The sequence below is a fragment of the Cariama cristata genome, unplaced genomic scaffold (genome assembly GCF_000690535.1).
Source record: "Cariama cristata isolate BGI_N322 unplaced genomic scaffold, ASM69053v1 scaffold18431, whole genome shotgun sequence".
Taxonomy (NCBI): domain Eukaryota; kingdom Metazoa; phylum Chordata; class Aves; order Cariamiformes; family Cariamidae; genus Cariama; species Cariama cristata.
Window position 1 is genome coordinate 2,807 of NW_009600022.1, and position 15,942 is coordinate 18,748.

General features: G+C 53.5%; 1 protein-coding gene across 1 annotated transcript in view; it reads right to left on the bottom strand.

The window, feature by feature from the left end:
* RAMP1 (receptor (G protein-coupled) activity modifying protein 1) overlaps positions 1–15,942 on the bottom strand; it is a gene marked incomplete at its 3' end in the record, with an annotated part of 19,570 nt that overhangs the window by 1,906 nt on the left and 1,722 nt on the right. Inside the window, exons 2-3 of the mRNA XM_009709898.1 lie at positions 15,769–15,779; positions 8,661–8,799 (exon numbers count right to left, since the gene is read on the bottom strand). Coding sequence (XP_009708200.1) covers positions 8,661–8,799; positions 15,769–15,779 — 150 coding nt within the window. The remainder of the gene's footprint in view (positions 1–8,660; positions 8,800–15,768; positions 15,780–15,942) is intronic.

Below are 15,942 nucleotides of genomic sequence, written 5' to 3' on the forward strand. Positions count from 1 at the left end.
TTAAGATCCCCTAAGTCTCTTGTCCCTTTTATTTTCACGTTCCCCTGTCTTCAGGAAAGCCACCCTGCCCTGGACGGGATCATGTCCTCGGCAGCAGCAGGGCGGCATCGGGGGCACCCCCAGAGCCCGCGGGAAGCGAGCAGAAGGGGCCTGGAGCGAAAAGAAAACGCTCTCAGCCACAGCTAGAAGTGTAGAAGTGACCAGGAGGGCTGCTGACCTCTTGGCCAAGGGAAACCAAGTCTGGGTGTTCTTCAAGAGAAGAGTTTCTGCCCTTTGCTTCCACAAAGCACTACTTGACCATGACAGTTTTATGAACGGCCAACCGAAACCAACGCCAAACTCTCAACTGTAGCCCAGGCTTTAATTTCTTCCGCTATCTCATAGACCCTTGGCCATCCATAGCCGTGCGCTGCCAACCACTGCCCGACTCCACCCCTGCCATCTGTGCAGGTCCTGAGCTGCTGGGTCTGGTGGTGTTCAGAGAATAGACTGCGAGACGCCGTCCGTCGTTTCTCCTCACGTGCAGAGCACCGAGACAGGCGGCATGGAGGACCTTCCCATTACCGGTGCACCGCCAGCTACCGTAGAGGGATACCAACGGGATCCGTTTGTTGCGACAGGGATAAACCAGACTCGTTGGTCCCAGGCTGCTGCTTCCGATGCCTTGTCAGAAGGGATCAAGATCCCACCGGAGAGCAGCAGTGTTGACGCCTGGGGCTGAGCGTGCTCTTCCCTGCCACAGCCGCGGCGAACGTTCATCCCGTTGCATCTCCAAAGAGGCATCTGGTTCTCTCACTCCTTCCCCGCAAGCAGAGCTGCGTTATTACGTTAGCACCACTCCAGCGTGGTCCCACCGGGGAAATCAGCCCGTGCTGACGGTGAAACATCTCGGCAGGGGTTGTTTTCCCGCCCCACATGGCTTCTCTGCCTTCCCCTTGCCACCCCACAGCCCAGGCCGGGAGAGCGAGGTCCCCCTGCCACGCTCACGTGGGCAAACCTGAGCCGAGCTCTGGGAGCTGTAAGGATGATCGTGCTACTTCTGGTGGCCAGAAAGAGGTGGAATCCTCAGTCGCAGAGTTAAAACTCTCTTTGGAGAGAAGGTAGAGGCAAGCTTTTGGCTTTCAGAAGACCCTACGGCTCATTTGCAAGCCCCCATCTCCCAAAACACCATCTCCTCCACCTGAGGGCACACCACTCCCAAAACAAAGCCTCCAGAGATGATATCCTCACACACAGGAGAAAGGCATCGCCAGATCTCACCCACCCCCCGCCCCCATCCCATGCTATGGAGGACCACATGCTGTGCGCCAGTGTGCTGGGGGTGCTGATGGGATCAGGGCGCTGCCGCCAGCTACAGCCCAGAGACGGACCCCGCTGCTGCTGCAGCCACCAAAGCAAAACACCACGATGCCAGCGACTGACGCGGATGCAGAACTAGAGCGGCGCGGCGTGCCACTGGCTCTGCCCTGGACAGGGAGGGGACTCAGGCTGTCCCCCGCTGCCAGGGCTGGTGGCAGGGGGAAGAGAGGGGCTGGGTGTTTAGGGACAGCCCCCCCCCCAGGATGCAGCTAGGACCACCCTGGAGACGATGGTGAGGACAGAAACCCAAGTTGGTGGCACCGAGGGCATCACAATGCCTGGCAAACCACCCAGTTGATTTTTTTGGGGGAGGACCTAAGAGACCTGAATGCCACCGACCCCGAATCAGATCCAAGGCAGGGGTGTGCAGAGAAATACCCGCACCCCGCATCCTCTCCTCCCTCTAAAAACAGCTGAGCGGGACCTTCTGGCCGTCACTGAAAGCAGAGGGGGTTAACCACAGGGCAGATCCCTGGACAGGCTTCCAACAAGCTCCACACTGGCTCAGTCGGGGTAAAGAAGCCACTGGGCCATGGACCTGCCCCGTGACATCTCCCCGCGGTTTTGCAGAGCAGCCAGAGGGTCTTAGGATGTGACGTGGAAGGATGAGTGTCCCCGCCTTCCCAAACCTGCCTGGGAGCAAGCGGTAACCAAAGGAGCGGGTGTTTTTCATGCTGTTTGCCGGGGCTATGACTAGCCGGCGCAGCCCAAAGCCACGCACCATGTGCTGTTCGTAACAGCCGAAAGCCAGGATGCAAAACCTGGCTGGCAGTGGCGGAGTTAGTTAAGGTGCTAGTTGGAATTAGAGGATGTGACAAAAGCCTTTCCATCGTGCACCTCTGCACCCATGGGAAGGTATGCGAAACCCCTCCTTGCTTCTCGCAAGGACCATCCAGGTGTGTGTGCAGGAAAAAAAAAAAATCCTAGTCCACGCACTCGGGCTGATCCTGCTTCCCCCATCCCTGAGGAGAGGTCAGTAGCATCGAGGAGAAGCATCCCCAAGTCATGTTCCCTTTTCCCAACCAGGCTTGGGCTTCTCTGGGATCTTTCCCAATACCAAAAAATGCCCGCAGCCCAGCGAGAGCTCCCCTGGGAATGGCAGCTCTTGGGGGCTTGCCTGCGCTTTGGGATGGAGGGATGCCCGTGCCCGGAGGAGCACTGGGGGTGTCCTTGGCTCGCCGTGCTGGGCAGCGTGTCCCCACAGACCACGAGACATGGAGGGGGGAGAGGGAAAGGAGAAGTGGTCTGCACCCACACCACCTCCCTCTTCTTCCCCCCCCCTTCTCCCTTGGGTTTGCCTTAAATAGCAGCATCTTAATTTAAAGTCCTTTAAAACGCCTTAAAAGAGTAACTTTAATTTCTAAAAAAAATATTTTAAAATGTGATTATTGAGCTGATGTAGGATAGCACCGGGAACAGGCCAGGTTTTTCCCAAGCCATCCCTCCACCACAGCCTGCGGGCAGGGAGACAGGCAGCCTGCCCTAAAAAGTACAGCATCGCTTAGTTCTAAATATTTTTTTCCCCTATCCGACGTGAACTGCAATTAAAACTGTTTTCCTCATTGCCATGGAAACGGTTTGGGTTTAAAGGATGCTGTGGCAGGAGGAGGCCGAGCAGTGTGGGGACGAACGCCCGTGGGCAGGACGGGGACGGGGCTGGGCCACTGGTGGGAAGCAATCGAGGACTGATTTACGGTTTGACGGGATCTGAATGCTTACCCTGCTGTAAAGCCTAAGCACGGCCTGTTTGGGTGTTTTTTTAACACTGCAACCGAGACTGGAATTTGCTCTGCCATTCATTCCTCGCCAGTGCCTGGGTGTGGATGGTGTTACACTACGGATACCGGTTGGGGCTCACAGGATCGCCAGCTCTCTCTTTTGCCATGAGTATCAGGATTTTTTTTCCTATCCTCCCCAAATCCCTTGCTTCAGAAGGAAAAAAACAAACAAACAAACAAACATAACACAAGGCTTTCCTTTTGCTTTGTAAATGAAAAGACAAGACTGATTTCTTCCTCTGCACAGTTGCAAGGCGAGCTTGGAGCCATGCTAAAGGGGTATCCAGAAGGGACCTGGCAACCTGAAGATAAATAGATAATGAGACAGTAATATGATGGATCAATTTGTTTTCTATAAGATATTGGATAAATAACCTGAAGACACGCTGTGAGTGTACTGAGAGCTGTGAGAGCAGCCCCCAGCCGGGGGTAGGAGCGGGGCAGGGTACCAGGCGTGTCGGGAGCTGGCAGCATCAGCCCTCATTTCTGGACCTAGCTGCAGCTGTCAGTCCGGCATGCTCACACTGGGGAGCTCCTTCCCCGCAGGATGCCCACGACAAGGGAAAAACATTCCCCGGAGATTTTTAGGCGTGCCATGGGAGGGATATATTTGGGAGGAAGGTGCCTGGCTCGGCTGGAGTGACGCCTGCAGCTGCGGCACCGCCTCAGCGCAGCGAGCATCCCCCCTGTCCCGCTGGCTGCTGCACCAATGCCGTGCAAAAATCATCGTGCAAAGCTGTCCCCTGGCCACGGTCCGCCAGTGAGTCAAAACCACGCAGGAAAAATATCTACAAGTCACCAGCTCCTGCTGATGTATTTGTGGGTGAGCAGTGGGCATCCCGACCCCCCTTCCAGCAGCCCCAGCTCTGCTAGCAGTGCTCCACGTCCTCAAAAATAGCTGCCCCGAGGGAGACCGCAGCTAATCCCCCAGCTCAATCGCCGCGCCGATGAATCTGGACCTGGAATCAAAATAGCCAAGTTGATCTTTGGGATAATTAGTCATGCACAGCTGAGCTCCTGGTCAAAGCAGCTCGGCCACCCTCATGAAGCAGAGAAGCCCACGACGCAGCTCCAGGTACATAATCATCTGGCTTTTAAATAACAGGGCAGCCGCAAGCTCTGGAAAACAAAACACCAGGGTGCTCGGTCTAAATCGCTCTCAGGCCGGGGATCCACGGGCCAACACCATGGAGGGGCTGGAGAGACCGGTAGGTGAGCAGCCCCAGGCAGCTGACCCAGTGGGCACCGGCACGCACGGCCTCAGCAGGAGCATCCGAGGCCACGCCGGGTCACTCGTCCTTTGCGGAGGAAGAGAGGGAAGGAAACCAGGTGACCCAAGGGAAAACACTTCTCAGCGGCCCTTCTCCCTTCCCAGGAGACAGTGTTCATGCGCAACTTCTGGAACTAATTATTTTATTAAAAACCACCTGGTATCCCATTCCCAAAGCGTGTAACAGCTCACACAAGTTCCTCCCGTACCCAATGAAGACTTGCCTATCAAAAAACCATCAACTTTCCCCAAATAAGCATGGCTAAGAAAGCCAGCAGAGCTCAACTGTGTTGGCCAAACCATCTCAGAGAGTTGGTGCCTGTCCACATGGTGCAAGCCCAACCTCACCAAACGTTCCCGGTCCAGAGAGATCCCTCTGTTTCATCTGAACGCAGCAGTGCCAGTGATGCAAGAGCTCAGTTAATACCTCTGAGGGTAAGTTGGGAGGAGACTCTGTAGCCTATAAATAGGACCAATAAACCACAATTACAAACTCTGCCGAGACAATTCATTTATCCAGATGTTCCCATCGTGTCATTCTCAATTGAGCAGTAAATGATGGGCCTAATGGGCAATTCCCTGCTAAATGCCTCACACGAGAAATCACAGCTCCGAACCCGATGCTGCTGATGGTACAGGTCCTGTCAGACGCAAAACCTTCAAACATTCCTCCTTCTCATTTCAGACAGGTTTCAGGCATCAAAATTCCTTGGTTTGGGGGAAGATGTGGAGAGGAATCAGGCTCTAGGCAGGTGTTTCATGTCCATTTCTTCATCTCACGCCTGGTGGAACTCAAGTCGTTCCCCGTAAAGCCAGAAGGGCGACCACCCAGCCTATGCCACCCCCTGCCAACTCCTGCTGGGACATCTCCCTACAGTACCTTTTTCTCCTAAAAGGGGATGGCGAGTCCCACGCACACTCAGGGAGCAGGGGTGTCGAGCGAGGTGACCACCCAAAATCCGTATTGTTGCAGAGCACCTTATTTACAGCAGGAGTTGCATTATTTCTACCTGATTTTCCCAGTGCCCTGAGGGCACAGGAGGACCAGAGGAATGTCACCTCTTCAATAACCCTGAGCCTTGTGTTTTCACGCAGCAAATGGACTCCCCCAATCCAATTAAACACTGCGAGTTTATCAACATTTCCTCCAAGTGCCTCAAGGCTAACAAGTTTAGTAGAAGCTATTTAGAAGAAAAACAGGATGTCGGAGATAAAGAACAAGCTCTTTAATACACCTCTGCTTCCTGTGCAATGGCTTTCGCCGAAGGTCTGGAGGAGGAGATGGATTGCATCTCATCAGGCTTGCGGATAGACCCAACCAGGACCAAAAGCAAAGTCCTGTCCCTGGGACACACGGGGACGGCCCAGGTAGGGGACAGCTCTGCTGAGATGGCCCCGGGGTTGTAGCTCACCTCCCACACAGCTGGAGGACCCAGGGAGGTGGTTATCCCCTCCTCCTGCCACTCACCACATCTGGATGGTGCCTCCAAAAGTGTCGACAGAGGGGGACAGGTCCCGCGGAGACCCCCAAGGCAACGGGGGGCTGGAGCAATGGCAGGAGCCCTGGACCAGATGAGGTTTCTCAGAACCAGAAAACCTCCCACAGTCTTTCCATTCTCTTACCTTCCCCTCCATTTTGTCACTGATAAAGGGGAAGGAAAACCCAAGCTGTCCTTTTCATAAACCTAGCTCTATATATATATCTGTTTACATACAGGCATATATAGAGAATTTAATATGGCACAGAAGAAAGGGGCATGAAACAGGAAATCAACCAAAATCTTACAAAAACTCTATTTTTTTTGTGCAAAACGCTCATGACATACAGCAACATCTGCTCACCATTCCCAACAGACCTCGATCCCCACTTGTGTCGCAAGAGCTCATTTTTGCCCGCCGCTTCATTTTCCCAGAGAAAGGCCACGACACAACGCTGTACGACGTGGAAAGCCAGCTCAGAGCGGAGAACGGGTTTTTATTTTTTCTTTTCAGGCCCTCACGCCAACACGTGGACAACCCTGACCGCTCTTTGCAACTTCATTCAAAACCATCTCGCCAGGAGAATGATTTACGCCATGGTGGTACCAACAAATTCAGCTCTGCCGATTACAAATAGGAAAGCGCCAATCCAAAGAAAGCGCTGTTCAGGTGGTTTGCAATAAAAAAAGAACCAAAAGAAATGCCAAAAAAAGCCAAAACCACCCCCACAGAGCAGCACATTCCCCATATGCAACATCCCTGCTCTCCCTAATGCTGCTGCATTAAGTAGGGCTCCCTTATCACCCTCATTATCCCCCAAAGGATGCCACCAAGCGCTCCACCAGGAAAGCAGACCGCATCTCTGCTTCTCCAAAATCATAAATCATGGCTAATTCCCTGACACTGATTACAAACAGGAGGCTTGGCAGAAGACTTCCATGCCGTACCGTGCCAGCCTCTCCTTCTAGTTGCTATGAAAAATCAACATGCAACTTTTGGAAGCAGTAGGTGAGCCAGCAGGTCTGGTGGGACGGCCTGGAGTTTTCTCAGAGAGGGTCTGAGGGCATCTTGGTGGGTTATGGGGTTTTTCAAGCTGAGTTAGGGCATTTTGGACTGCCTGGAGAACCTGAGTGCCGAGAAAAAAGAAAAATCTCATGGAAAATATGTCCATCGAGCAGTAAGAGGTAATGGAGCTGTGATGGGGATCCCAATCTACCACCTTATTAACACATGGATACCCAGCACGTAGCAGACAGCTGTGGTCGTCTCCTGTTGAAGCTCCATCACCGGGGCGTGTGGTTTCTTCATACGTACAGAACTGTATTGAGCAAGACCACCATCCTGATTTCCAAACACTGCTTAGGTTGGGCTCCTTGAAAGTCCACTTAATCACAGAACGGCTGAGCTTGGAGAGGACTTCTGGAGCTCCACCTCACCTTGTCCAAACGCCCCTGCTCAAGCAGGGCCACCTAGAGGTGGTTGCTCATGACCATATCCAGATGTTTTTTTTCTCCAAGGACGGAGACTCCACAACCTCCCTGGGCGACCTGTACCAGTGCTCGGCCACCCTCACAGTGAGAAAGTGCTTCCTGATGTTCAGAGGGACCCTCCCGTGCTTCAGTTTGTGCCCATTGCCTCTGGTCCTGGCACCGAGCACTGCTGAGAAGAGCCTGGCTCCATCCTCTTTGCACCCTCCCTGCAGGTATTTATATACCTTAATAAGATTCCCCTGAGCCTGCTCTTCTCCAGGCCAAACACTCCCATCCTTTCCTCACAGGAGAGATGCTCCAGTCCCTTCATCATCTTCGTGGTCCTTCATCAGACCCTCTCCAGTAAGTCCGTGTCTCTCTTGTATTGAGGAGCCCAGAACTGGGCCCAGCACTCCAGGGGTGGCCTCACCAGTGCTGAGCAGAGGGGAGGAATCATCTCCCTTGATCTGCCAGCGATACTTTATCTAATCCAGGACACCGTTGGCTCTCTTTGCAGCAAGGGCACCCTGCTGGCTCATTGTCAGCTTGGTGTCCACCAGGACCCCCAGGTCCTTTTCTACTGAGCTGCTTTCCAGCCCGACAGTCCTCAGCTTATACTGATGCCTGGGATTGTTCCTCTCCAGGTGCAGGACTTTACAATTTCATGAGATTCCCATCGGTCCATTTCTCCAGCCTGCTGAGATCCCTCTGGATGACAGCACGACTCTCTGGTGCATCACCCACTCCTCCCAGTCTGGTATAGTCTGCAGATTTGCTGAGAGTACACTCTGCCCCATCACCCAGACCATTAATGAAGAGGTTAAGCGGGACTGGACCCAGCATTGACCCCTGGGGTACACCACTAGTCACTGGCCTCCAACTAGTCTTTGTCCAACGATGACCATGCTCTGGGCCTCGCCGTTCAGCCAGTTTTCGACCCGCTGTCTGCTCATCCAGCCCACACTTCATCAGCTTGTCTCTGAGGATCTTATGGGAGACGACGTCAAAAGCCTCACTAAAGTCCAAGTAGGCAATGTCCACTGCTCTCCCCTCCAAGCCCACCTTGTGACCCCTCCACAAGCGACCAGGATGGGGAAAGCCCCTTCAGCTGGACCCAGCAGAGACGAAGCCAAGGCAGCCTCAGCAGCAAAGCAGAGCGAAACGGCGCATTTGTTTCTGCCCTCCCCCCCCTCCCCGGCATGAAATAAAACCCACCACTGACCTCCTTACACCCCAAAACCAAAGATGGTGCAGGCAGTCCTGGGATGCCAGGAAGGGAGGGGCAAGCAGAGGGACCTCACTTACCCCACGGTCTCATCCCAGTCACACCAGAGCCGCTGCCCAATGCCCTCCATGCTGAGCTGGAACTGCTTCAGGCAGTAGTGCCGGATCATCCAGCCGTAATCCGCCTCCTGGCACGCCGTCGCCGCGATGAAGTGATGGGCTGAAAGACAGGCGAGCGGCAAGCGGGGTTAGGTTCTGCTGCCGTGGGTCATGGCACAACGACAGCCCCTTGCCCCACACCGTGCGGTCCTCCTGCAGCTTTTCAGGCAGAGGGCATCTGCCAAAGCAAAGCTGGACATCAAAGCAACCCCACTCTCAACCAGGTTCTTCAAAAATTGCTTCTCGGGGTTTTATTTCCCTCTTCACATCCTTCTGACCCTGCAGCACCATCCTCCATTACCCTCCCAAGTGCCTGACGCTTGATAAATCAATTATTCAAAATATGCCAGGTAAGTCATAAATAAGTAAGGACACAGGTTTATTCTCTGCTGATCACTTGACGCACATCTTTGGACTTTAAATTCCCAGTTTTTCGGTTTACAAAAAGAGTTAAGCATGTGGAGGAAGGTGGGGAATAACCCCACGGCTCCCAGCCAGATCCCTGCTGCTGCTGAGCGAAGGACCCCTTAAAAATTATCTGCACGGTGCCACACTTGGAAACAAAGGTAGATGCGTGTAGATGTGGTGCTTAGGGACATGGTTTAGTGGTGGACTTGGCCGTGCTAGGTTTGTGGTTGGACTCGATGAACTTAAGGGTCCTTTCCAACCCAAATGAATCTATGAAGTATCCCTCTCCGATGGAGGGCAGGGAGAAGCACAGTGAAATTCATCTCTGGCTGCATGGCGCTAATTTAATTCACCTCTGGGTAGGCATCCCTGCTAGCAGTACCTGCTGGTTTGGGACCAGAGAAGGAAGAGACGCTGCTTACTTCCCTCCAAGTTTGTGCACAATGACTGCAATGATGTTGCTAGCGAGCGGAGAGGGAAAAGGACAGTAATGCTACGAAGGGAAGAGGGAGCAGGCTCAAAGTAAAAAAAAAAAACAAACAAAAAACAAAAAACCAAAACCAAACCTTCGGAGGAATGATTTACTGAGCCTGGCTATAAATAATATCTTTCCCTTGGTCCTAAAGTGCCAGCTAGTGCTTTTGCAGCTCCTGGAGTACATTGCAGGCAGGCATCACATTCCAGCTCTATTTTTTGCTATGCATGAACAACTCTGTGCAAAAGACTGGGGCTTTATATCTATTTTTATCTTATTTTTTTAACAAACCAGAATTTAGCGGTCTGCAAATGAAAGCCATGAGACATCACTAACGGGTCTTGCCCGAGGGATGCCCTCGAGCGGTCTCTCTGTAGCTCCCCCTCCAAATCCTTGGAGCGCTTAGGTACCGACGCCCTATGGGAATGGGTGGGAACTCAGGACCCGCTGGTCAGGATTTGGGTGGCGAGGGGCCCCCAGACCCTTGGGCGAGGTTTCTGGATGGCTGCAGGGCTCCCACGTTGCCTCCCACCGTGGGAGCTGCTTCGGTCTGGCTCGAAATAAGACAATATGTGAGTTATGAAGCCAAGGGAGGGGAGTTAAGGATCGTTAAACCCTCACCGTTGCAATAATACAACCGAGTTTATCGTAACCTAAAGCTCTCCCCAACTGATACCACCCAGGGACTCACCCTACAGCACCTCCGCAACACGGCCTCGGCCAGAGACATGCCCTGCTCCGAAATGGGAAGGTGTGGGATGCTGAAGCAAAGCACTGAAGAGGAAGAGGAGGAGGAGGAGGGAAGGTGCAATAATTTTACCTGAGAGCTGGACTGTAAATCTCAGTCCAAACAAGCTCACAGATGATTGATGGCTGGGAGACTTTTCTCCCCTTCCCATCCCTTCAAATCCGGATGAATCAAGTGAACAAGCGACATGGCTGAGCGAGCAGCAGCATCCAAGGGAGGTTCAGGTGCCACCCCTTGGGGTCACCCCTCGGTGAAGACCGTGCACCGGACTGTGAAGGACAAGCGCCCCGCAAACGTGACGTCCATCACGCGGCCGGACAAACAACTTGCAGAGAAAACGCCGCCGGTGAACGTGTCGAGTGCGGAGCGGGAGGGAGCTGCATAAGGGGAGAAAGGAGAGCAGGGGAGGTGAACAGATTAAAAAGCAGCCGGATGAGCGGCTGAAGGGGACTGAGGAGCAAAGGAGGAAATGGAGCCAGGCAGAAAAGAGTGAGAGACACAAAGTGTGGAGAGAAATTGAGGAAGACAAAGCCGCTTTAAAAAAATTCAACAGCGATACAGCACAAGAAGAAAGAGAAGCAGAAGGTAACTGAGCATGGCCAGGCTGGCTTCGCTCCTCCTCGCTCCCAATTAGCAGGGATGAGCCTAGAGACAAGTCATCACTTGTACCACAAAACCAACTCTCCTTAGCGATGCCCAAACATCTCCTGACGACCACGCAGCTGTTCCTGCAGAACGGACCTAGAGGCAAACACCTTGACAGGCAGCTCCACCTGGGGTGGAGAGAGGAGAAACACTAAATAAACCATGGGGCTGAAGCAAGTGAGAACCGCAAATTGGCTGCAACGCCTGCTTGAGTAGCTGCAAGCCACCTCTATCTGGTAGGCAGCACAAAAATGAGCCCTGCTATGAAAAGAAGAAAAAAAAGAAACAACAACCCAAAGCAAATGAAAACAAAACCTCAGGGAACTTGAAGTCAATCAAAGCGGCTCAAAAGACACTGCCGGGTTGGCCGTGGGCTGAGTACAAGTGTGGGCAGCCAGGAGAGAGCCAGCACAGGGGCTTCGTCATCCCCGAGCGTGTGACCCGGACGCTTGCATTTTGTTCCTGCCTCTTGTCTCAGCTCTGAAAGTCCTTCACAGGCCCATCGCCCCCTTTCTTCCCCTCCAGCAGCTCTTCACAATGTTCTCCAGGAGCTCTGCCTTCCCCATGAGGACCTGCCTTCTGCAGCGGTGAAGATCGCAGGTGCCGACAGCTAAAGCTTGGCTTGGTAAACCCAAGGAGCGGTGCAGACCATGCGCCTGGAAGAAGTCTCTCCCACCGCATCTCCCATACCTACACGTGGGGTCTGTCTGCAAATCCTTCTCCCCAGACCCAACAGCCAGTGACTGAGACATTTCACGAGGACATCTGATTTTTAACATTGTGAAGGGCTCTTTTGTTTTATACATCAAAGGCAAAGAGCATCCAAGAGGAGCAAGGCTCAACAGAGCCCGCTGTGTAAATGCTGCGAGGACGGAGCTGGGCACAGCGAGGCCAGAAAGATCTTTTGTTTTTAGCTGGCCGGGCAGATTAGTTTTAGCTTTAAATGCACATTTTAATGTCAAAGCGAGCAGAAGCTCCTGCGACGTTTCCACATGGTCCCCACCTAAACCCATGGATATTTCCCTGCTGCTTCCCAGATTTCCCCCAAAACCAGGTTTATCGACACATCAGGCTGGGACAGGCTCAGGGTTTGTAACAACAAGGGGGGAAAAAAAAGCAGGGAGGGATTTTAGTATCTCCTGGCTCTCATCCCAGAAGGTTTTCCTCCCCCTCAGCCCTGCTGATGGAGGGGGCATAAGTCAGCTGCAGTGAGCTGTAAATAACTGAGCTCCGGAGCGGTCACGTCTCTGTACTTAGCAGCATCCATTTGTGAAGGCTATAAGGAGCTGCTGAATAAATAAGCTCCAAAACCCAACTACACCGAGGCTCCAAGAGCTCCTTTCTCCCATGCCTCCGGCAGTCCTGTTCCCTTGGGGAAAAATGGCAGCGGGAGCTGCGGGAATGCAGTGGTCCTCTGGGAACATCCCACCGGAGCCATGCGGTACCTCCAAAGCCCCGCTTGGTCTAGACACGGAGCAGGGGATTATTTCCATCTTCCCATGTCTGTGCATCTGTATAGATGATACAACTGCGAGCCCTCCAAAATTCATCCTTGCAGCTTGTGCGCGCTGCCTTCTGCGTGCAAAGATGTCTTCTGCTGGAAGGAGGCACCACCCGACGTGGTGTTTATCTCAGCGGGAGGACCTGCACGACTGTTAATGAACACCGTTCCCTGCCGAGAGGAGCACTGATTGCCTCTTAAAAGCTGTGATTTTAAGGATCCTTAATTTACCTACTCCCAGGGAACATCCGGAGAACGGCGGTGAGAAAGTCATCGGAGGGAAGGCTTTTTCAGGCATCTCGGAGCCTCTTGATTGCTCTGGGATCGATGTCCTCGAGAGTCTCAGCAAACGTCTACCAGGGTTCAGCTTACTGAGGGTTAGTTGCAAAAAAAACCCCAAGTTGCTGATGTATTTCAGCAGAAAACCAGTGCTGGCCCTGAATTGTTACAAAAATGTCAGGAAAATAACTGGATTTTTCTGCCGTTGCACTTCTTATAGCTGGGTCTGGGCCAAGAGCTCTGGGCTGACAGCTCCAGAAAACAACTTGGTGGACACCACCTCCTCCTCCTCCTCCTCCTGCCACCGCTGCAGAGCCCGCACACTTACCACAGTGACGGTTCACCTGCAGAAAGCCCTGAGCTTTCTCTGCAAGAAAAGTTCTGTATTCCACGTCACCATCCTCTCTGCGTAATTCTTTGGTCTCCGGCCATTTTCTCTTCAGTTTTCTGGGACTTTCTGGGCTTGTCTTCCTGGGACGTGCAGCCAGCCCCAGGGGGAGGTGGAGGCAGGGAGGATTGCGGAGCCTGAGAACAGATAAGCATTTCAGGCTGACATGGTACAGGAGGTCAAAGCGATGCCAGCGCTGACGGATCTGGTTCCCAGGCATCACGATGGAGCCTGCTGGCATTTTTTGCAAGCCTCGCCGCCCCAGCCCTCTGCCATTCGACCTCTGGATGCTGCCCAGGATGCGTGCGCGCTGGGAATATATCGAGAGTTTGGGGCAGTGAGTCCCAAGTAAGGCAGTCTCATTTTCGGGGAGATCCCACCAAGGTGGACTCACATGCCGTGTCCTTCTGGGCTTGCTGAGTTTCTCCAGACGCAGCCGGAGCCATTGGCCATGTGGCTCCTGCAAATGAAGGCTCCTCACCCAGCGCCTGGACTGTACCCTCCTTGTTTGCAGTCTCAGCCTAGGAGGAAGCCCTTGATGGAGGTTCTTCTATAGGATGGGAACTGGGGGTGCCCTCATTTGTGAACCTTGTCAGTGGCACCCACTGGGTGATGTTGGAGGGGCTGCCAGACCCACCCAGCATGGCTGTAGCTCGCCGCTAGTCAGCAAACGCCCACGACAGCCCTTGCTGGTGCTGGATGAAGGATGAAACTATTTGACTATGCATGTAGAGTAGTCACCAGACCATCCCAGCTACAGCTGGACCGGCGGGTTTTTGTTTTGGTGGAAACCATTCAGGGCTTCCTAGCAAAGAGCAGAAAACAGCCAGTTACACATCTAAAAGCTTAGAAGTCTCATTAAACGCCAAAAGATCACAGATAATTGCAAAGTGACACTCACAGCAGGGCTGGCAATGAATAAGCCACATGTAGCTAAACCCCAGCACCAGCAAAGCTCTGGGCTCAAAGAGCAAACATCCCAATATCTCCTCCTGGGCTTTGCCCAAATGCTGTGACCCCTCTTGTGAAATGATTAGCTCTCCCAACAAGCCCGAGATGAAAACAGTCTATTTTCCGCTCCTTTTTGGTGTGGTTGGTTGCTCTGTTTTATTGAGAACAAGCCTCGCGGTTTGAAGCCGGTTGCAAAATAAAACCCAACAGGAGTTGGAAATCTGGAGCTCATTTGCTGAGCCTGTTTCGAGCCCTGCCTTTGCCACGTCCCCATCCAGCGGGACAAATCCTGCCCTGGCAAGTCCGAACTTGTGCGATTAAACGAGGTAAAGCCCAGCCGGACAGACGTGCTGCATGCTGCCAAACTGGGTACTCACCAGCTGGGAAGGATGCTGGGAAGGAGACGGTCACTTGTGGCTAACCCCAAACTGATTTTTGCCCCATTCTCTCATGGCCAATATCCCCCGGCCACTCACCCTGGTGACAAAAACCTCCAGTGGGGACCAAAGCCCCATGTCCCAGCTGGAGGTACCGCAGGGCTCCGGGAGAGCAGGTCTTGAGCAGAGGGGAGGATTTTGCAGGGACAGCCTTGGGAAGCCTTGAAAGCCGCTCTGTACATGGGGAGCACAGGTTCATTAGCCTCAGGCTGCCTCATTTTGCTTTTCAACCCCTCCCTTCGTGTTGGGACCCACATTTATAAACAGAGCAGCTGAGCTGGTCCTCACCAAATCCATTTCTCAGCAGCTTCGCTTTCACTCAGCAGAGGCACCACATCTGCTGCTCATTAGCAACTCAACATAGTTAAGCTCCAGTTTTCATCTTAAGCCTGGTGAGCATCTGGTAACCCCCCCGAAATGGTGTCCTCCCCTCAAAGTGGCTTGGGCACCCTTGGGAAACATCCCTGGGTCAGGTTGGAGCAAGTCCTCTCCCAGCACCCCAGTGCCCTGCCTGGACTGAAGCACGAAGCTGAGGGAAGGATCAGACCCAGCCCAAAACTTCTCATCCAAAACACTCGTGGGATGGCGGGAAGAGGACATGGGGGCAAGAGGCAGAAGATGAGCATGAAAAAATCCTGGTTTGCAGCCAAAAAGTGGAAAACTTGAGGCGGGGGGGGGGCTTTGTTGACTCCAAACCCACAAACGAGCCCCGCTGGAGGCAGCAGATGGTTTTGTGGGGGACGGAGCAAGCATTCACAGGACTAAAAATAAATCCATTGCTCCCGGCACCGCTCGCACGGAAGGGGCTGGGCTGGGCTGGGCTGGGCTGGACTCTGCGCGCCAACCTGCCGACATGGGAACTGGTAGCATCGCTGCAAACCTGCCCCGGGGACCTCCCTGACCTACCCACACCTTCTCCTAAGCCTGATTTTATGTTCCCCAGACACAGCCAGATTTGGCACGGGGGGCATTTCCAGCCTGCCGCTTTGTACGTAGCCTCTGGCTCCCATGGCAGTGTTAGAAAGTCAGATGTTTTCTTCAAAAAGCAGGCTGAGCCCCAAAAGAGGTACAAGCCCGGCGCTGGGGACCAACCTCCTCTGCAGCTCACCCATCCGAGGAGCACGTCCTGCACCAGGCTCCGAAGACGCCCATGGGGTACAGCTCCGGATAGGGCTTAAAAACCAACCCACTGCATAACCTAGCAGGAAGCTCAGGTCTTACACAAGAAATCTCATGCCAAGAAACATGAGAAAGAGGGGAAGTCACCCACACCAGCTGGGGAGAAGGAAGAAGAAAGGCACAACTGCCCCTTCCAGTATCTGCAGCCCCCCCCCCCCCATCCCTCCCCGGGCCCACCCTCCCTCCCCACCGC